Source organism: Neofelis nebulosa, chromosome 4, assembly GCF_028018385.1.
Source record: "Neofelis nebulosa isolate mNeoNeb1 chromosome 4, mNeoNeb1.pri, whole genome shotgun sequence".
Lineage (NCBI taxonomy): Eukaryota > Metazoa > Chordata > Mammalia > Carnivora > Felidae > Neofelis > Neofelis nebulosa.
This window is the reverse complement of record NC_080785.1, coordinates 118482069-118504035: the sequence shown is the minus strand read 5'-3', so window position 1 is coordinate 118504035 and position 21967 is coordinate 118482069. Positions and strand designations below refer to the sequence as shown.

At 47.9% G+C, this 21967-nt stretch overlaps 3 protein-coding genes across 13 annotated transcripts in view; all 3 read left to right on the top strand.

Moving 5' to 3' along the window:
• The window catches only part of OGG1 (8-oxoguanine DNA glycosylase), a 43653-nt gene extending 40329 nt beyond the window's left edge, over positions 1-3324 (top strand). Inside the window, exon 9 of the transcript XR_009260715.1 lies at positions 3211-3324. The gene's annotated coding sequence lies outside the window, so the exon portion shown is untranslated. The remainder of the gene's footprint in view (positions 1-3210) is intronic.
• ARPC4 (actin related protein 2/3 complex subunit 4) lies at positions 92-10195 on the top strand. Its single transcript, XM_058726104.1, has 6 exons — positions 92-245; positions 3211-3329; positions 4546-4657; positions 5857-5952; positions 6928-7098; positions 9251-10195. Exons 1-6 carry the CDS (start codon positions 243-245, stop codon positions 9254-9256), a joined length of 507 nt encoding a protein of 168 aa, XP_058582087.1. The 5' UTR covers positions 92-242; the 3' UTR covers positions 9257-10195.
• The window catches only part of TTLL3 (tubulin tyrosine ligase like 3), a 31297-nt gene continuing 16290 nt past the window's right edge, over positions 6961-21967 (top strand). For 2 of the 11 annotated variants that reach the window (XM_058726050.1, XM_058726045.1), the window contains exons 1-8: positions 10346-13395; positions 13541-13632; positions 15412-15580; positions 15722-15819; positions 17190-17318; positions 18471-18585; positions 19324-19422; positions 20675-20870. In XM_058726050.1, the coding sequence (XP_058582033.1) occupies positions 12930-13395; positions 13541-13632; positions 15412-15580; positions 15722-15819; positions 17190-17318; positions 18471-18585; positions 19324-19422; positions 20675-20870 (1364 nt within the window). In that variant the 5' untranslated portion in view covers positions 10346-12929. Of the gene's footprint in view, positions 7099-10345; positions 13396-13540; positions 13633-15411; positions 15581-15721; positions 15820-17189; positions 17319-18470; positions 18586-19323; positions 19423-20674; positions 20871-21967 lie in introns of those variants that run through there. The other 9 variants (XM_058726056.1, XM_058726054.1, XM_058726052.1 and 6 more) reach the window with 9 other exon arrangements.

The following is a 21967-nucleotide window of genomic DNA, read 5'->3' as shown; positions in this document are numbered from 1 at the left end:
CATAACGGGATAGGCTTGAGTATTGATCTGAAGCTTTGGGAGTCTAAAAATACCGAGGCAGTCCTAGCGGAGAAACTTCAAAAGGACCAAGTGCTCCTAGGCTCCCCCTTCTCCGCTCGGAGCATAGATGGTACCTCCCGGAAGTCCGGGCGGAGACTGAGGCTGCGCTTCTCGCGAAAGGGCTGGCGTCGCGGGGCTGGCCACTTCCGCACTTCCGCTTTCCGGCCCAGCCAGCGCCCGCGATGGTGAGAGAGCCGGGCCCCGGGCCAGCGACCCCCGCTGTTTTGCCTCAAAGCTCTGGGTCTGGGGGAGATGCGGCTTTGCAACGGAGAGGCCCGGGGCCGAGGGATGCTGTGGGGTGTGGGGGCGCGATGAGGCTGGGAGAAAGAGGGCGGGGCGGGAGCCAAAGTGAGGAAGGGGCGAGCGGGGGACGCTCTCGTAAGAAGCAGGCCTTGCAGCTTCATGGTCTGGCTTTTGATGCAGGTGGGGAATTGTGAGGCATGGAGGACGCCGGAAGTGGGGCTGGTGATAGCGCCTCGAAGACACGTAGTAGGCCTCATTGCCCACAGTAGGGGAGCTGAGGCATAGAGTAGGGTCACCTCCTCACCTAGAATAGAACTTCACTAAATACACTGTCCTGCTCTCTCCTGCCTGCTTGACCCACAGTTTCTCAAAGGAAGTGTCTACACTTCCGTATCCCACTCTTCTCCTTATCCCCTGCTTTGCTTCTACCTCACCGAAGTATCTCTTATGCTGTCGCCACCCAGACCTCTTCCTGGTCAGAACTCAACCCGTGTTAGCCTTACCGTAGTCCGTGAGCTCTGATACTACTGATCCCTCCCTTCCTGGAAATCCTCCCCTTTGATAAATGTGGGTGTTCCTGGGAGTTGAGACTGGCTCACCACCTTCCTCTTTACATTTGTCCTAGTGGTACCTATCTAGTTTCTTGGCTTTGGTAACCTTGTGTGTTCTGGTGACTCTTGAATCTGCCTTCCTCGCTCTCTTTTAAGGTTTGCCTGGAAATTTTGATAACACGTTCATAGTAGACCTCCAGATCAAGGCCCATTTTTTCTCCTAAACTTGCTTTTCTTTCTGTGGTGCTGTGGCTTTGTGTCTTCTTACCTCAGCTAGAAACCTGGATTTTCTCAAAGTCAGCTTTATTGAGTTATTACATGAGAATGCATTTTATTTGTATAAGGGCAGGTGTCATGAGGCTTGCCCCTTAAAAATTATCCTTTTTAGATTTATCACTTTTGACAAACACGATCATGTAAGTACTGCGATCAAGACAGCAGAATGTTTCCTCAAAAAACTCCCTCACGTCCCTCTGTTAATCAGTCCTATCTTCTCATTCCAGCACTGATTTTTTTTTTCTCCTATAGTATTCCTTTTCCATATTGTCATATAAAAGGAATTCTTCAGTGTGTGGGCTTTTTAATGTGGTTTCTTAACATAGTGCACTTGAGATTCATCTATGTTGTGTGTATCAGGAATTTTTCCTATACTATTTATTGCTGAGTAGTGTTTCATCAAATGGGTGAACCATGGTTTGGTGGGAGGTGCTTTTTGATTCCATTATCCTCTACATCTTATGTCAGTCCAACTCTTGTGAGGACTCTCTGCTTGTCCTGTCCACCGCCCCAGTCCAGGTTCTCATCACTGCTCCTTGAATAACCCTCTTTGCCTTTTGTCTCACTTCCCTCTCCAGTCCATTCTCTGCAGAGCCCCCATGCAACTGTAGTCATGTAACTTCCTCCTCAGAAAGCCCCAACAGTTCCTTACTACCTAAAAGAAAGGCTAAGCTTAACAGTCTGGCATTTGAAATTAGCCATGAATCTCTAGGCTACCATTGCAGCCTCATCTGCTGAACCTAAAATGCTTCCCCTAGGGGCACCTGGGTGACTTAGTAGGTTAAGCATCTCTTGATCTCAGCTTAGGTCTTGATCTTAGGGTTGTAAGTTCAAGCACCACGTTGGGCTTCATGCTGGGCCTAAAGCCTACTTAGTTAAAAAGGAAAAAAATGCTTCCTGTATACAGCAACACTGTACTCATCGCTACTTCTGGAACTCTTAATGCCCTTTTGTGTTATTTTAACCTTGTTTATGCTATTTCCATAATATTGTTTAGAAAAGGAGTAAGACACTGCATTTGTTAGGTACTGAGCAAGGTGCAAGGAATATAGATTTCAGTAAAGGAGACCAGGAAGCTTAAAGTCTAGTGAAGAAGAAATCACCTTATTAAATAAATATAAAAGATGTGTCATTGTAGATTATAATAAATGCTATCAAGGGGGAAGTCAAGAAAGGCCTCTGTAAAGAAGGAAGAGGCCTTCCCTAAATAAGCCAAGATCTAAGGGCTGACTTAGGTCGAGAGGGGAAAAAAAAGCCTGCAGGTAGATGGATCAGCCTGTGTAAAGCGCTGAGGTGAGAAAGAACTTAGTTAATACAAGAAACTGAAGATAGGCCAGTGTAGGTAGAAGCTGATCCCTCTACTGGGAATGTCCTTAGTATACTTTTCCTTGTTGTAAAATCATTCTGATCCTATTTTCATCTTCACCTCCAAACCAGTTTCTTCTGGAAATGTAATTTGTAAGTCTAATTATGTCACATTTCATCCTCCTTTATATCATAGTCACTTTTTCTGTCTCCTCTACCCAGTGGAGCTATTTAAAGGTAGAGATTGTCTTTATGTTTTATTTTTTTCCCCCACCCTTAAAGGTAGAGGTGGTCTTTAAATTCTTAGCATCTGGATCAGTGCCTGGCACACAGTAAACATCCATTGTTGGCTCAAAAGACAGATTGAGAATAGTCCTTCACCTGCATGCCTCTCGACCAGAGTTTCTCAACCTCAGCACTGTTTGGAGTTGAATAATTCTTTTTTGTGCATTGTAGGATGTTTAGCAGTATGCCTGGTCTCTACTCATTGCCAGTAGCTCTCCCACTCCACCCCCAGTCCTGTCAGTGAAAAATGTCCTGACATTGCTGAATGTCTCCTGGCATGGTTCCCTGTTGAGAACCACTGCTCTAGACTTAGAATGAAATGCACCTTGGAGGCTTACTCTGTTTGGTTCATGTGGTCTGAAAGGCAGGTACTGTCAGTACGGTCTGGCTCCTTTGTAGCTAGCGGGGGGGGGGGGGGAGGGGGGCGGTGGCAGTGGGCAGTGGGTTTGCAGAGACAGACTCTGATCCTCCCTTTGGTTTTTTCTTACAGACTGCCACTCTCCGCCCCTACCTGAGTGCCGTGCGGGCCACGCTGCAGGCTGCCCTCTGCCTGGAGAATTTCTCCTCCCAGGTTGTGGAACGACACAACAAGCCCGAGGTGGAAGTCAGGTAGGGCAGAGAAAGGTCAGGGTGGGGATGATGGGCTCAGCCCCAGAGATGGCAGTTGTCTGGAGGCTACCACAAAGTTGCATCCTGGAGTTGGAGACAGCTACACTTCTGCAGTTCACTTATTTTGTCTTGTTGCCAGATGAACAATCGTTCCCAATTCACAGTTCGGAAAATAGGGTCAGTGGGTTGGCAGGACAAAACCCAGGGGAGAAACTCCTCTGGAACCAAGATTGCTTGGCACAAGGTGTGAGTTCTCAGAGTGGGGCTGTTGGTCAAGTATCTCCTGTGGCATTACTGAACCCAGTTTAAGGAGAGGGTGGAGAATTTTGTTATCCAAGATCCCATCTCCATTCTTTTATAATTTAAAGTTCAAGGGCTGTGTTTCCCTGCCTCCCTGGACTCATCATTTATTTCAGATATTCCGTATTTTGGGTTATTTTCTCTTATCTGATATATGTTTTGTTAAATATTCTGTTTCCCTTTAAAGTTTAATCTGAGACATACATAACTGAGATAAGCAGTGTTACCACACCAAGTTGAAATGACTTGAATTTAAAAATACTGAAAAGATGTTAGCATGTGTCATGTTGTTTTACTTAACATACGTTTTCCACTAGGCATTTTAATTGCCAGTACACATAACTGTAGATTCAGAGGCATCAAAATGGGAACTGAGCTGAGAGGGGTCTTGATGCCAAATAAGTGAATCATTTGTGAATTGATAATTAAAGGAGACCAAACTGTGTTTTGTTTTTAGCTTGCCCTTTTATCCCTAAGGCAGCCTCTCTCTTCTCATTCCCTAAATGGTGTATGGGTTTGCCTGTAGTTATTAAAATAAGAGCTGTCATTTGTAAAGCTCCTACCATGTGCCCCGCACTCTGTTAGACAATTGACCCTTTTTGATCTCTCTCAATCCTCGCCAGTGAAATAGGAATCAGTCATTTACAGATGAGGAAATTGAGATTCCAACAGGGTAACTTGTCCAAGGAAAGTAACAGAGGAGACTGGATTTCAAAACCTTTTCGCCCTGACTCCAGAGCCTTGCTCCTTCTGTTGGAGAACACGCTCGCTGGCCCCCATCTTGGAGCACCCCTACTTGTGAGTCTCCTCTTCCTTGGACTCTATGGTCTCAGATAGAGATTCCAGGTCCTGCTGTGGGGTCTCCCTGAGCATTCTGTTCCTCTATAGTACAGAGGCCTGTGACATTGTGTTTCAGGAGTAGCAAAGAGCTCCTATTGCAACCTGTGACCATCAGCAGGAATGAGAAGGAAAAGGTTCTGATTGAGGGCTCCATCAACTCTGTCCGGGTCAGCATTGCTGTGAAACAGGTGAGCTCACCACTGAGCCCCTGCCTCCTCAGGAGGCCAGGGATCCTCATCTGAGAGAGCTGTGCTAGATTCAAGGTGAAAAGAAACCCAGGCTCTATTTTCTTGACTGTACCTAGGGAATGATTTGCCAAATTCAGCAGGTCAGTAGAGTAGACAGAGCAACCCTGTCTTCTAGGCCTTGCTCTGGATTACAAGTCAGGAAACATAGCAGCCAAGGCCATTGACAGTTTAGTGTGAAGTCAAGAATCATTTATAAGAAAGGGAGAATAAGTCCAGTTCAGAAAAATAAATAGTACCAGTATCAATTTAATAGCTATAACCTCTGAAAAAGAGATTTAGGATAAAGAACAAAGTAATTTCTTACGTTTTCTCAGGTGATGTTTCACAAGTGTGTGATATTCCTATCACCCTTATAATTATTGCCATATATATGTATCATCCGGCCAGTTATTTGTTTAATGGATTTCCTTAAATTGACTTACTTTTCTTTATTTAAATTTGTTTGAAAACGAAACTTCGTGCTGTAGGAGAAAAGCAACATCACTTGACAAGTAGAGGGAACTCCAAAAAAATAAGTTCATTGAAAGAAAACAAAGCTGTTATTTAGACTAGATACTGTTACCTACAGAAAACTCTGTCCTTGGGGGCCTGCTGTGTTAAAAAGGGAGATTAACAAGTGTTGGGAGGTGTTCAGGGCATACCAGCACCTAGTTGCAAAATTCTTCCATTAGAAATAATGAGAATTCAGCAGAGAAAAACTTTGGGGAGTTTTTGATGTTCATTGCTATTAAAGTGGAGATCACCTAAATTTATTTCTGATAGCCCCACATGGTATATGTCATAGACTTTGGAAAATGCAGCACTGGTGAAATGGGCAGGTGAGGAAGAGGCTGCTCAGAATGTAGGTATGAATTCTGGAAGGAGCGGATAAAAACCTCGGGTTTGCCAGAATTACGTCTCTGGAATGGGCGAAAGTGAGACTGTGATAATGCCCTGTTTAGTTGAAGACGCTCTAATGTAATAGACATTCAGTTGGCAACCAGGTGCCCCACAATTCAGGCAGTGTTTGCTCCCAATGGCAAACCCCACTGCTTGCAGCAAGCCTAGGAGAAATTGAGGTCAGAAGATCAGGGCTACAGGTTTCTGTTAGCCTAAGATGTCAGATTTAGGGAGACCTGTTTATCCTTCACTCTTACTAGGCTGATGAGATCGAGAAGATTTTATGCCATAAGTTCATGCGCTTCATGATGATGCGAGCAGAGAACTTCTTTATCCTTCGAAGGAAGCCAGTGGAGGTGAGACTATATGACTCACATGTTCATAATACCCAAGGTTCTTCCACCAAGTCTGCTGTCACTGGCCAGGGATTGTTCACAGAACCTGGATTGCTTCTCCAACTGTAGGACAACCGCTCCCTGAGTTGAGAGTGGGCCTTCATTTTGGCTGGAGTGGGAGTAAGAGGGATTAGAAGCTTAAGAGAAGTTGGGTCCACCTCAACCATGGGAAAGGCAAAAAATATGAGATGCATTGCTCATCTTCCTAGAGCCTTAATGGCAGAAAGGGCACGATAAATCAAATCCTTTCTGAGCTCTGCCACCACTAAATCATTGTCTCTCAAGGCCACAGTTGACATTGGCTCAGTTGTTGCTTGACTTTGTACTTGAGTACTTTCCACAGATTCTCTGCCAAATCAACTTAAAATAACCCCAGTGACTGAGTAGCTACCATGCAGAGCCACATGTACCATCAGATGTGTTGGCCAACCTCGTCCTCATCCTGAGCTAAAATCTCTCTTTCTAAAAAAATAAATAAAAATAAAAATTAAAAAAAATAAGATCTCTCTTCCTGCTCCTAGATCTAACCTCTGTGGCCACCCAGAACAAATAAGATTGCTTCTCCACACACAACCAATCCCATCCTTATCCCATAGTGTCTCTTCTCTCTGGTTGATTAGATTCTTCTGTTAGAAGATTTCAAGTTCCTTCATTCTCCCATGACTCATTCTGCATGCAGCTGTTTGTATCACAAACAGCTTTCCAGGGGTGCCTGACACAAAATTCTCACCTGGGGTCCGTTCCTTGGACCCAGCATAGATACCCTAGCAGAGCAGGTGGGCTGCTGCCTGAAGGACATGTGACTTGGGAGAAGATCGCAGCCAGTAGGAAGCATATAGCTGAGTGACCTTAGAGGACATGGTCAACTAAGTGCCCTGGAAAGCTAATTCTCTCCTGTTTTTTCTCTTCCTCCTTCCTACTGTCTTCCTTCCCCAGGGATATGACATCAGTTTTCTGATCACCAACTTCCACACAGAGCAGATGTACAAACACAAGTTGGTGGACTTTGTGATCCACTTCATGGAAGAGATCGACAAGGAAATCAGTGAGATGAAGCTGTCGGTCAATGCTCGTGCACGCATCGTGGCTGAGGAGTTCCTCAAGAATGTAAGTGGGAGGACTTACTGGTGTCCCTACAGAGGAAGGAGGTGCCATGGGTTGAGAACTTAGAATCTGGCGGTAAAGTGGTGCCAGCAGTTTGTATTTCCTGAGGCCTCTAGGACCTTCTGGTGGGTGGCACGTCAGCCAGGTGCCTTGGGGCTGGAGGACCTGAGGGTCATCTTTGTGAGCTGCAGGGCATTTTCTGTATTTGAGTGTCTCCAGGACACCTCTCTTAGTCTCTCATGGAGACTTAGACGCTCCTTTGTACATCTCAAAATGTACACAGTCCTTCTCTGTATCTAGTTCAAACCCCAGGTGAGGCAAGTTAAATCCACATGGGAATTTTCCAGGAATATAGGGCAGTTCATCATAGTGTAATTCCACTTCTCAGACAGACTTAAATATTTTCCTTCAGTGTCTGTTTCTCAGGGTTATAGTCATGATTACTTTCATGGCTTCAGTCCTCCAGATCTCTCTTTCATTTGTTTGTGTCTTCCTAACTAAAAGGACAGCAGTCCTCTGAAGAGGAGGAAGTGTTTACACTGATGAGCTGATGACACAGTTGCTCTAATTTAGATATTCAAGATATCCTGCCTTTTTTTTTCTTCTTCCAACCAGTCTTTGGTTTGTTGACATGTTCTGCTCAGAGTCAACTATGATCCCTAGATGGTAGATTAAGTGTTTACTGCTAGCAGTGCATACAGATCCAGCCCAGAAGGAATTCAGATTCCTAAAAATGGAAATTACGCCTGCTTCCCCTGGGCTTTACTTATACGGAGGGCAGCCAGTGTACAAAGTAGCTGCCCTGTGCATGCAGAGCAGTGTGCTTGTTCAGATCACACAGACTTTGTGTGAGTCCGGCCTTGCTGCCTACTTGGGCATGTTCCTGAACCTCTCAACAAAGCCTCAGTTTCCTCAGCTGTGAAATGAGACTGTTAATACGTACTTTTCAGTATGGTTGAGCATTAAATGAGGAAGTATATACAGAGCAGATCACCTGGTTCATAGTAAGCTTTCCAAATATTGTAGCACCAGAGTTTTATGGCAAATGCACCAGGAGGCCTTTAGGTTCAACTACGAAAGAAAATAGTTCTTGTCCCGATTTATTATTTGGCTTATTCATTCAAGAGTCATTTAATCATAATAATTGCATTTCTGTTGTTTAATCCCTGAAACAATCTTTGAGTCAGGTGTCATCCCTATTTTATAGATGAGTGAACTGGGCTTTGGAAGTCAAATCACCTATCCAGGACCCTCAGCTAGTAAGACGAGAAACCAGGACTTGGAGCTTGGTTTTCAGATTCAAAAATCAAAGATAGTACCATGGCACTTGGCAGGGGTCACATACTCAAGTGCATGCAGGGGTCAGGCAGGTAATAATGTGTGTGAGTGAAGTGGGCTATTGGGAACCTGGTAAGCATATGTCTCATCTGAAGAGGACCACTACCACAGAGCTCCTGTTCATTATGGTTTCATCTTCTAGCTTGTCAAAAGAATCCCCAAGTCTGGATTTGTATGCAACATCTTGCATATTTTCAAGGTTGTAAAGTAATTCCTATCTTTTAAAAATACTTTATGGGCCAGACATTGCTCATTATTGGGCTGGGTTCAGTTTGTGGGCCAATTGAACCACAGCTTCTGGTCTGTAAAATGTCCAGGGCCGTTCTGGGTACCATGAAGGATACCTGAGGTCAGAAAACATTTCAAGGGCCTGTTATGGTTGGAGATCCACCCAGAGCTTGGCACTAAGTACCAGATCCTGGGTCCTTCTACTCTGCTCTTCTGGCCCTCTGAGTCCTCAAGCGCTTGCATTTAGGCCTCTCATCTCTAAAGAAGGCAACCTCAGTTCACCAAGTGAGGCACTGTGACAGCTTTATAGCAACCTCCATGACAGGGCTAAGGGGAGCTGGGGAAAAGCCCACCTCACCCTTAATTTCTGTGCCGTGTTTAGTGCTGGGTTTAAGGCTAGTGCCCTGAAGGTCACTGCTGAAGGCTGACTGAATTAGAGCATGCCCCCAAGGTGTCCTGGGACCCAGCCCTTTCCCCCAGAAATCTGAGCACAGTGGCAGCTCTCAGATCAGCCCACCTCCCCAGAGCAGGCCTGCCAAGATACATACTGTAATAACCACCATTCACTGCCTCTTGGTTCTCTTGACAGTTTTAAACCATCTGGCTGGATCTTGAGGCCTTCCCCCTCAGACTCCCCCGTGTCTCTGCAAAGGCATCCTGGAGTTACTCCCTAGAGCGGCGGCGGCAGCAGCAGCAAGCAGCAGCGGCAGAGCGGGGGAGCTGGGTCGGGGTGGGCATTAGATGCGGGAGGTGGGTGGTGTGCTTGCTAGCTGGGCAACAAAGCAGCAGTGGACCTGCCCCAAGGCCACAGGTGCCTGGTCAGGCTGGCTTCTGATGTTCAGTCCCCTGGGCTGGGACAGATTTTTTTTAACGTCTTGAAACTTAAATTCTGTGCTTGTAGGAGACTGAAACCTTTTTGTCTTTTTTTTTTTTTTTTTTTAAACAACCTCCACCTCCAGTGGCTGTGACTGGTCCCAGTGATTGTACCATATTGGTCGCTGTGGGTCTGGGCGGGCCTGGAGCCAGAAGGCGACTATTGTCTCCCTTTCCCAATTACCCCCTCCCCAAGCCCCAGGTGGGGAGGGAGGGAGGGAAGGAGGAAGGTTTCAGACTCCAGTTCTTTTCCCTTGCTGTCTTATTCCTGAGCCTCCTTGGTCCCAGTAGAAGTTGTGGGGACCCTCTGCCAGCTTTCTGAGCTCTACCTGAAAATGGCCACCCAGCACTGGTTGAGGACAAGGGCTGAACTGGTGGCCACCAGCCATGTCCAGGAGCTGGACCCTGAAAGCCAGGTACCTCTGGCTGTAGGGGCCACTTTGTGCCCTCCCAGTTGAGAGGGGCCACTGTTTCGCCTTGTCTGTCAGTGCAGTGCCTGTGCTAGAGGTGGAGAGGTGAGTCGTCCAGAGCTTCCTGAGCTGGGGCTTTCCTGCCTGCTCTGGCTCCTCTGCTCCCACGCTCGCTGTACCTTTTCTTATTCTGGTGGATCCCCCCTGCTCCCCTGATTAAAGTCTCTTCTTGCCCCTTTGGGGCTGCATGAGGTCTGTGCACTGTGTGTATGAAAGGAGGGGAGGTGGGGCATTTTCTTCCCAAGACCACATAGCTGGTACTTAGGCCTGGGGGTCCCCATCAGAGGTAGTCTCCTGATTGGCTGACATTATGTTGTGCCAAGGGCCCCCACCCAGAGACCCCATTATAGTCCAAGCACCACTCATTTCTGAAACTGCTCTCTGCCTATACAGAGCTTTGGTCCTTTTCATATAAAGAGCTCAGTTGGGCTAAAAGGTAACCTCAGAGAGAGAATAATTCCATTTTATGACTAAGGAAACCAAGGTTCCTTAAGATGTAGCAGCTTGCCCAAATCTCCCAGCTAGTGAGCAAGAGGGTAGACTTCAAATCCAAGGCTTCTACCTCTATCTGTAATCACTAGCCACGTGTGGCTGTTTAACTTACTACAATTAGGTAAAGCTTAAAATTCACTTCCTCAGTCCCACCAGAGACATTTCAGGGGCTCAATAACTACAAACGACTACTTCCTACCATGTCAGAGAGTACATGCATGACATTTCCATTGTTGGAGAAAGTTCTATCGGACAGCACTAGACTTTGGTGACTGCTTGAAGTTAAGAAACAATAACAAACACTTGTGTTTGAGTCCTGACTCTCAAGACTGAATTTGTGTGAGTTCTATTTATTCTGTGCTTCAGTTTCTTAATCTATAAAGTGGAGATAATGTAAACAATCTGACACAGTACTTTTCAAATAGGCACTAAATAAATGATAGCTGATCATTCCACCAGCACAGTATCTAAATTGATAATTTTCATTGTGCTAGGCATGGAGGTGGTGGGGGAGAGACCTTATGCCTGTTCGAGAGAGTTGGGGGATGGGTAGTGAAAACTAAGTGTGTAAATTGGTGTATTGAAGTGTTTTCATATGCACAAACAAATCTGGCAGTCTACAGTGGGTGTATTTATGGGAGGGGAGGGGGTTTGGGAAAAGTTTCAGAAGGGTTAGCCTTTGAGCTGAGCTTTCAAAAGAGTTTCTTCCAAATCACCAAAGAAGTCTCGAGGTAATGTTAAAGGGAAGAGGGATAGAGGTGGGAGTAACCTGAACAGCTATCATCCCTTTTATGACATTACCTCTGTGACCTCCCCAACTGCTGCCTTACAGAATTAGGTGTGCCCTCCTCTGGGGCACATGGCTATGTTCTAGCTTTGCAGTAAATGCTAAAGATGCTCATGGTGAAGCTGGATTTTCACTAGAGTATGGCAGCTGCTCACACAACCCTCACAGGACAGCATTGCCAAGGTGAGCCAGCCATTTCTCACAGATCCATCTCCCAGGGTCCAGAGCCCCTAAAACCAGGTTTGAGGCTGAGGAGAAAGAACAGACTGGATGGTTGCCAACAGCCTGCCACCTTCTGGGGGCATTCCTTTTGGGAAGCCCAGTCTCCAACCAAGGGAGGTTGGGAAGAGTGATCTCAGGTTGAGGTTGGCTGGACAGTGAGGTTGAGGATCCACCTTCATTGTACTGGCAGATCTACCCCGTAGTTCACAAAGCTGGGTTCTTAGACCCGAGTACTCTTACTTGGACTCTGCTTGAATGAGCACTGCTGGAGTTTGTACCTCAAATTGCTCCTTTGGTACTTTTGTGCCTAATAGGTAACCCATCTGAGTGATAATGTGTAATTATGTTAAATAAGAGTGGGGTTTTGGAGTCCGACCTGAGTTCCATTGCTGGCTGTCCTGTGTGATTTTAGGCGAATTAACATTTTGGAGCCTTATTTATGTCACCTGTGACCTTGGAAGATCATACTTTGCCACAACCTCCAAAAAGGTTAAGTCTGCAGTCTGGAGGGCTGTGGCTGTTACATTTTTTCTGTGGTTGACTCAAACAATAATCTGTTTTCCTATTTCTGAGTTGGTGGTGTGGGGTGGGGGCAAGGGGGAGATTGTGCTGCACTCTGTACTTTCCCATTGTTTCCCCCATATACTGCCCTGGCTTTCAGATCAATCCCCAAGGATCTTACCCTAGGCCCATTCGCCTTGCTCTGTAGATCTGATCCAGTTTCACTAGGCTCCAGCCACACTGGTTGCCTTTTAGTTCCCAGGGAAGGTTCTTACCCTCCTCAGGGCTGTTGCTGAGACTTTCCTCTCCCTGGAATACTATTCCTTTTCTCTTCCCTAGCCAACTCCTGACCTCCTTTGCGTTGTGTAGTCTTCAGCTTAAATGTCACCTCTTCAGAAAGGACATCTTTGCCTTCTCTAAACTTTATCCCCTTCCTGGTTTCAGTTTACTGCTTGTTGATTGCCCTTATCATACCTACAGCTGTTTTATTTTTTTGTTGCTTGCTATTTTGTTTTCCCTCCACTGGGCTGTAACCCCCATGAGGTCAGGGGTCACCTCTAGTTTCTTCTTCCAGTCTCCAGCACCTAGCTTGCTGCCTGCCTATCACGGTTGCTGTCTATAAATACTGTGGAATGACCCAAACCACGGGAACCATGACCCTGAAGTTAACTGGCAGTGCGGTGCTCTGTGCTTCCACCTTCGGTGAGGTCCGGATTTTAGCCCGCTGGAGGGAGTCCGCAACCCACTACCTGAGCCCTGATTGTGCCCGGGGAATGGTTTCCAGGGCGACAGCAAACAGAGGGCGGGGCCTCGGAACTGAGGGCTTCTCTCCAGCCTCCGCTGGGCCCTCCCCTGAGTAGAGGCGGTGTGCAGAGGGGAGGCGGGCTCTCGAGCGCCGGGACAGCGCTTGCAGTGAGCGGCGCATGCAGGGCCCCGGCGCCTCCCTGCTACTGAGCGTGGGGGAGCTGGGGGCCGCGCCCCGGGGTTCTGCTGCCTGGTTCTGCCGGGAGGGCGGCCCGGTGTGCAGCTGGCGGCGGAAGCCGCAGCCTACGGAGTCACGCACCAGAACCTCCGCCCCATGGCTGTGTGCGCACCACACCGAGTTCCAGCCTCCCGAGAAGCTGCCGGGACCTGGGCCTGCCTCCGCCCGTCCCGAGGGGGCTCGCGCAGGCCGCAAACGCGGGGCCGGGAGCCCCGCCGCTGCGCGCGGCCTAAGCCGCGCGTTCGAGTTGCCGGCCTACGGCATCCACGCGCAGAGCACCGCGGATCTCTGCCGTTTCAGGTCCCCGCACACCTCGGCCCTGGATGATGCCCAGTCACAGGAGGATGAGGCCCGTTGCGGCCTGCCCATCCTGGTCGGAGGTGGTGGAGAGGACGAGACGATTTGGGGTGGGGGGAATGAGGGGTCGGGAGAAGTGCGGAGTGTGGGTATACGGATGAAGGGTGGAGAAAGGAGTGTGGGAGTCGGGAGGCCCGGAGAGACACTAGGCCGAGCTCCCAGGCTGCCCCATGCCCACTCCGCATCTTTCTGCAGGTTCCCTTGTCCTCTGGCGAGGATTCTCCAAGGCGTCTCACCACATGGGCCGGCTCAGAAACGCCAGGATCCACGTGGAGAGAGCTGTCAAGGTCGGAGGGGGCTGGGGGGTGTCTAGAAAGGGCCCTGAGAATGGCTTAATCTGCCTTTCTGAACTGTATTCCTTCATTCTTTAAAAAGAAACGAACAAAACCAAAAACCTTGATCCCACACCCATCTTAAAATATTCCCAATTCTTCAGTACCCCTTCTTTGTGGAATTGATTAACTTATTTACCTGGGATTCACCACTCAGCTGTTAGCCCTCTGGTTTCTAGCCTTAACCCACTCCCATCCGTCCCAGTCACTCTGACCTCCAAGGAGCCAAATCCAGCAGCCCCCTTTCTGTCTTAATCTTGGTCTGGTACCTTGTGTCACTCTACACTGCTGCCCCACATACCCTTCCCCCTTGGCTGTCTGCACACCCCTAGTTTTCCTTTCTCCCTCCCTGGGTGCTAATTTTCAGCCTTTGAAGGCTCTACAGGGCTTTCCTGGTTCCCTGGATCTCTCTCCACACTGATCTTCTTGGCTTTGGATCTGGTCAACATGCTGTGCCCTCTACATGCCCTTGTCTCTCTTTTGACTCCACACTCCTTAGATCCATCCCCCTACTTGACATGTCCACCCAGAAAGAATTTAGAAGCATTTCAAACCCATGCCCCAAACCATATTCTTGATTTTCCTGCCTAAACGTGTCATCCTCCCTAATCTCCGGTCTTCCTGTCTCCGAGTTCTCAAGCCAGAAATATGATCTTTCTGTTTGTTCACCCACACATCTAGATAACCATGTTTTGTTCTTGTTTTTGTTTTTAAGTAAACTCTCTGCCTAGCATGGGGCTGGAACTCACGACCCTGAGATCAAGAGTTGAGTGCTGTACTGACTGAGCCAGCCAGGCACCCTGCTCACCTACTACACATCTAACCCCATGAGCAAAACCAGTCATGTCTATTTCCAAAGCGAGTCTCCACTCTGTCACCTTCTCCACATCTTCACCCTCATTCTAGAATGCTATTGTGGTTTTTCTCCTGCCCAAACCTTCTAACCGACAGCCTTCTAATTGGTCTCCCTGGTCCCCTCTCCTGCCTACCCCTTTCCCCTCCATCTGTTCTCTGTATAGCAGCAAGCCAAACTTATAAAGCCTCCAAGCATATCATGTCCTCACTTTGCTTTTATTGCTTCATGCTACCCTCAATATAAAATTCAAGTCTGTTCAAGGCCTGCAGGCCTTCCTCAGTCTCCTGAAGCTACCACTACCTGCTTCCTTAGGAGCTCTGCCCTCATTTTCCACACCCTATCCTCCCTGGCTTCCTTCCAGTTTCTTCTGATCTCTGTTCGGCCTCAAGACCTTTGTACATGCTTTTCCCTCTGCCTGAACTGCCATTTGCCTAGTTCTGTACACTCCTTCTTACTGTTCCCATGTATGTATTTCTAGTCTCTCTAGGTCCCTGTTGAGCATCCAGTTTTGGGAAGCAGCCAACCTGGATTTAAATGCTTTTTCACTTAATTACTCTGTGGCCAAACTATTCAACCTCTCTATGTCTCTGTTTCATAACCACTTAAATGGGGATAATAGCATCTATTAAAAATACATATTATTAATAATACATATAAGCTAAGCAGTGCATAGTAGGTGCTCAATAATTGTTAGCTATTACCATTATAATTATTACTATGCATATTTATTTCTCTATGTGTTTATAATTTGTCTCTCCTATTAGAACATAAACATTTCCTGAAGGCAGAAACCAGAACTGTCTGGTTCACCACTATATCCCATATGTCTGGCACTTGGATATTACTCACTGAATAAGTATCCTTCTCTCAACTTACAGCAGAAGAAGATCTTTATGATCCAAGGCCGCTACCCAGTGATACGGTGCCTCTTGCGCCGGAGAGGCTGGGTGGAGAAGAAGATGGTCCATCACTCAGGCACCACCCTGCCGCCACCCCAGAAGGATCTGGATAGCTCAGTAATGGGTGATAGTGACACCACTGAGGGTGGTGAGCCATTCCCTCCCTTTCCACAGGCTGCCCCTCCTGAGTCCCTTTCCTTTGGTTCCCTCTATCCCAGGGTTGAGACTTTGGTATGGGCCTATGGAGCAGGGACAGGGGCCTCACCAGGCCTGGGCTCTGCATCCACAGAGGATGAAGACGAGGACAAGGCGTTTCGGCCACCACAGCTGTTTGACTTTGATGATTTACTGGAATTTGATGATCTAGATGGGACACATGCTCTGATGGTGAGGGCCCCAGGAGCTGGCAGTGAGGGACTTAGAGGGAGAGCAGTAGAGTCCAGCTGGGTCACCTCAGAGAAGTCCTTTCCTTCTCTGGGCTTCAGTTTCCTCATCTATAGTAAAAACTGCTTCTATAAAGCCTGGATGCGCCAGCAGAGTGGTGAGGGACACAGTGGGGCTCAGACAAGGCTGGCCTGGGATCAGAACTCTGCTAGGTTATAAGCCAGCATAACCTGCCCACCTAGTAATTCTCCCTTCCAAATAAAACCCCCTTATTTCACATCCTTTCTCTGCCCTTGGCAAGCGAAGACTGGAAGGAAGTGCCTAAAAAGCTCTGAAAGGTGCTGATATGATGGTATGGAGGTGAGGACACCTCTGTGTTGAAGTGAGGACACTTGGCTTTAAATCTTGGCACCACCACTTACTAAGCTGAACTATACCAAATTGTCGTTTTTTTATGTCAGAAAAAGTTGAACACTGGCAGTTTCATGTGGCTTAAGCCTGTGAGCTCTTAGATAAGTCACTTACCCTGCTTGTGCCTCAGTTTCCTCATCTGTGAAATGGGGATAACAATAGCACCTACTTCATGGGGTTCTTTTTTTTTTTTTTTTTAATTTTTTTCTTCAACGTTTTTTATTTATTTTTGGGACAGAGAGAGACAGAGCATGAACGGGGGAGGGGCAGAGAGAGAGGGAGACACAGAATCGGAAACAGGCTCCAGGCTCCGAGCCATCAGCCCAGAGCCTGACGCGGGGCTCGAACTCACGGACCGCGAGATCGTGACCTGGCTGAAGTCGGACGCTTAACCGACTGCGCCACCCAGGCGCCCCTTCATGGGGTTCTGATGAGCATTAAATGAATTGATAGGAAAACCACTTAAAAAAAAAAAAAAAAAAAGGCACTTAGAACAGGGCCCGACACATGATGTCATTGCCTGTTAGTAATTCTACCTCCCAGAGTTGTGGGAAGGATGAAGGAGGTAGAGTCCTGAGAGAGTCTTTGTCACACACTCTGTGCCCATCAGCTTGGAGTCACTGTCCTGTCACTGATAGCCATGGGCCAAAACAAAGGTGTGGCATTCGGTTGTGTGGCTCAGTCACTGCCTAGGGGCACCTGACCAAAGGAGTCTGCCAGCCAGCCTGCTTTCTGCTCACAAGTGTGTGCCCTGGAGGAAGAGATGTCTCTTCTTACCTTATACCAAGATGGAGTGTGGGCTAGAGGCCACCTTGGAAGCATACTCTTCTTCCATTCACACACGCACACATACACACACACCCACACACACCTACACGCACCGGCTCAACAGAGTGAGGAGAAGTTTCTCAGGCCTTGTGCTGAGAAACACCAGCCTCCCCCGTCTCCTCTGCTCTCCCCAGTCCCGCATGGTTCGGAACGAGATCCCCTATTTCATCTGGACCACTCGGCGGGACGTGTTGGACTGTCAAATCCTCTCCAAGGATCAGATGATAAACCACTATGCCCGGGCTGGCTCCTTTACCACAAAGGTGGGTTCCCCAGGGGAGAGGGCATAGCAGCTTCTAACCCACTAGTCCTTGGGCTGGCAACCCCACTCCCTGCTTTCCTTGTCAGTAAGAGTTCTTAGGAGGTGGAGAGGTATATAGTTCAGTGAGATTTGGAGTCAGGCAGGCCTGGGTTCAAATCCAACCCCTGCAGCATATCTGGCAAATGTACACATAATGACTAAGATAGATTCCGGGATCCAAACAGCATCTGGAGCCAAGAAAACACCAAATCCAATGACTGTAAACAAGAGACCCCTTACCAGTTAAGCAAGGGGTATCTGGCTGATGGATCCATTCGATCTTACCTGGGTTTATTAACAAGTGTTTTCACCTCTCTGAGCCTCAGTTTCCTCTTATTTTTTTATTTTTAATTTTAATTTTTATTCTTCATCCATTTTTGAGAGAGAGAGAACATAAGCAGGGGAGGGGAAGAAGGAGAGGGAGACACAGAATATGAAGCAGGCTCCAGGCTCTAAGCTATCAGCACAGAGCCAGATTCAGGGCTTAAACCCATGAACTGGGAGATCATGACCTGAGCTGAAGTCAGATGCCCAACCCACTGGGCCACCCAGGTGCTGAGAATACCAATACCACCTATTTTGTAGGGTTCTGGCAAGAATGAAGAGCTTTATTATTAGAACCTACTAGTATGTTATTGGTGCGGGCTGGGAAGATATCCTAAAGGAGGCAGGTCTTTAAGAATGTGAAAGGATGGGCCACATCCTTTAAGAATGTGAAAGGCCACACTTAGGTGGCCTAGTGGGTTAAACATCCAACTCTTCGTTTTGGCTCAGGCTTGATCTCACAGTGCTGACGGCTCTGCTCTCTCTCCCTCTGCCCCTTTCCTGCTCATGCTCTCTCTTTTTCCCTCTCTCTCTCTCAAAATAAATAAACTTAAAAAAAAAAGAATGTGAAGGATGGATAAGAAGGATATAGGGCATTCTTGGCAGAGCAAACTGCATGGGCATACATAAGGAAATGGATGAGTGAGTCAGGCCTATCAAGTGCAGCAGAGGCTCTGAGAACATTTAAGCAGGGTCTCCCTGAGCTGTCTGGGCATGTGGCGAATGTGGGAAGTCCCTTGAGGTGCTCTGGGAAAGTCCCACTGTGCCCCCTCAGTGGCTAACTCCATAGGTGGGTCTGTGTCTCAATCTCCGGAATTTGCCGTGGTTTGATGAGGCTGATGCTGATTCCTTCTTTCCACGCTGCTACCGCCTGGGTGCTGAGGATGACAAAAAGGCCTTCATAGGTAAGGAGATGCCAGCCCCATGCCTGGACCCCCAGGCTAAAACCCTGGTTCGTGTTAGAGAGCAAAAGGCCTCTCTTTAGATGCTCTCATTCACTCCAGCCGACTTCCTTCTCCATTTTCAATCCTTATCTTCCCTAATGTGACTCCCATAATGAACTTCCTAGCTTGGTCAACCCAGACCTCCAGAAGAGCTCAGATAGCTTAATTTGTATTCTAAAGCAGGTTCTCAGAGTTGGTTGATTGGTTGAGTAGAATCCACTGTATATTCCAGGCCTGTGGCAAATTCCACTGGGTAGATTGGGTTCCAAATCTAGAAAAGGCTGTGGACTTTGGACTTCTAAGGCAGAGTAGTTTCCGACTTCAGAACATGTTCCAAGTTCAGGTCAGAATTTGGGTTCAGATTAGATGCTAGGTTTAAATTCATCTCCAAATCTGACATAGGTTTTGGGCTCAGGTCTGGTTCTCAGGCTAGAATAAGTGTCAAAAGTGTATCGGAAGGAACAGAAGGGGAAAATGAGACAACAGGTCTAGGCAAGATTCTGAAGGCAGTATATATGCCACATCAGATTCTAGGCCTGGATCTACAACTGCAACAGGAGCCAGGTTCTAACCCCAGAGTCTAGAGTCAGAAGGTAGTTAGGTTCCGGATCCAAAATGGGGCAGGTTATGATCAGGTTCCGGAACCAGAACAGGCCTGAGCCTAGGGGCTGAGCAGGGTATCCCCTGCCCCGGGAGCAGAGGACTTCTGGCTGACAGCTGCCCGCAACGTTCTCAAGCTGGTGGTGAAGTCCGAATGGAAGTCGTTCTCTATCCAGGCAGAAGAGGAAGAGGCCCCAGGTAAGTACTATGGTTACCTCCACTCCCTACCTGTTCCATTTATCCTTCCACCCATCCATCCATGTGTTCATCTACACATCTGTCTATGTATTAGCCACATCCATCTGCCCCTCCCCATCATCTTTCTTCTTCACACCCACCATCCATGCATGTACCCACCCACTTGTCCATCCATCCATCTACTCACCTGTCTACCTGCCTAGTCCCCCACCCCCACCCACTGAGCTCACATTCACCCGCCCATCCATTTATCATTCATTTCCACACTGTTGATCTACTCATTCACCTACCTTCTCTCAGCTCCACACTCCTTATTGATCCATCCTCTCCTCTACCTACCTTCCTTCCCATCCTGCCACAAACTCATCTACCTATCTACCCACCTGCTTTTCCATTCTCCTATCCACCATCCATGTATCCTCCACTCCACTCACTCATCTGTTCTTCTTTCCCAATCACCCACCTGTCTTCTGATCCACTTGTTAATTAATCCACTGCATCATCCAGCCATCCCATGGGCCTGGCATGTGACCAAGCAGTATAGAGAGGACAGACTAAGAAGACATGGTCCATCCCTGCCTGTGGGGAGCTCAGGTCTCAGATGAGGAAGAAGCAGTGAAACCATGTACTTTTATGTGGTCTGAGGACCCCTTGTCCCTTGTGGCAGGGGGCAAGGGTACACAGAGAATCCCTTACTGCATGTTGGCTCAACCCATTGCCTGCCCTTTCTGTCTCTGAACTTAGTTCCTACCTCTGAGTGTCCATCCTATTATCCAAGGGCCTATCAGCCATGGATTCAGGAAAGTAGGGGGCAGCTCTACTGGATAGAGGAAAATTCCTGCCTCTTCCAGAAAGAGTTTTCTCCATTGCTGTCTCCTGGGTGTGTCAGGTGAAAAGAAGACTGTTGTGTGCCAGGATCAGGGACACAAGGGCCTTATGTGTGTCAGAGGTCCCAGGAACAGAGAGGCTACAGGTGTGTGCTGGGGCTATATCCTGAGAGGCTTTGGGGCATTTAGGGTAGAACCTCAAGTGAATAACAGGTCCTGGAACAGTGGGGCCAAGGGTGAGTACTAGGGTCACAGGTGAATTTAGAACAAAGCCTCAGGTAAGTGACAGGTCCCAGGACAGTAGAGGGTACAGGTGTATACTGGGCCTCAGGCAAATGACAGGCCTTAGAGCATTGGAGGCTGTGGCATATGTCAGGTTATGTGCCTTGCGTGTCAGATAGTGACAGGCCCCTTTCTGTCTTCAGGAGACAAGCAGCCCAAGAAACAGGAGAAAAAGCCAGCGACAGTGTCCCCAGAGTTTGTGGATGAGGCTTTGTGTGCCTGTGAGGAGCACCTTAGCAACCTGGCTCACATGGACATCGACAAGGGCCTGGAGGCGCCACTGTACCTCAGCCCTGAGGGCTGGTCCCTCTTCCTCCAGCGCTACTACCAAGTGGTCCAGTGAGTACCTCTGCCGCAGGGCTGCGGGGCCTGGGCAGGTTCCCCCTGGCCCTCAGGGGGCTTCTGTGTTCTGAGCTGATGCTCAGAGATAGACTCTCTCCTCCCCAGGCCTCCCACTTTTGTTTGCCCTGCCTCTACGTTCAAGAACCCTCGGGGGCTCCCACTGCCTTCATGACAGGTTCCAAACCATTCTTCCTGAATCTTGGTTGACGTGCCATAATTACTGAGATCATGGCCTGTGCTGTCAGATAGTCCTGACTTTTAGCACCTTCCAAGCTCTTTGGCCTTGGCAAAGGTTATCTCTCTGAGCTTTACTTTTCACATGCAAAATAATGTCTGCCTCCAAGGTAGGATTAGACAGGATAATTTGTGTTATGCACTCAGTGTAACTCCCAGGATTCATTCACAAAATAAGAGTCTGTCAAGTCATTTGGGATTTATCCTGGAGGCCAGTGTTTCCCAAAGGATGCTCCATAGGATGCTTAGCTCTGTGGGACCTAAATCGATTTGATGAAAGAAAGGCTTTTGTGGTCAGTTGCATTTGGAAAACATCAGGTTAAACAAAGTTAATGAATTTAGGCTTCCTTGATGCAAGACTTTTCAGAACCTGTGGGTGGTGTCAACCTCCAAGAGACAGACTGTGCACTATATCCTGTACTTTTGTGACCCCAGCCCCCGCCCTACCCCAAGCATCCTGAGAGGTTGTGTTCTCAGAACACACTTTGGGAAAAAGTTCTCAATCAGAGGAAGGGAGTTGAGTTGAGACGGGAATTCGATTCAGCAGAGGTGTGCAGGAGAGAGGAAGGGAGAAGCGCCCCCAAGGCAGGAGGGCACCCAGCATTTATTGAGCGCTTCCTGTGTGCCCAGCATTGTGCAAGTCTCCAAAAATGAAGTGTAGTCCCTGCCCTCAGTGGGTGTACAGCTCAGGTGGGGAGGCTTGCAGCAAGTCAGGTGGGAGTGCTAAGGGCCTCAGCTGGGGTGGTTTTAATAGAAAGGAATGGGCAGACTTAATGATTTTGATAGGGGAGACTAAAGAATTAATAAATGAACTTAGAATGAATGACATACTGAGCAAACCTTCATTATTGATAAATAAT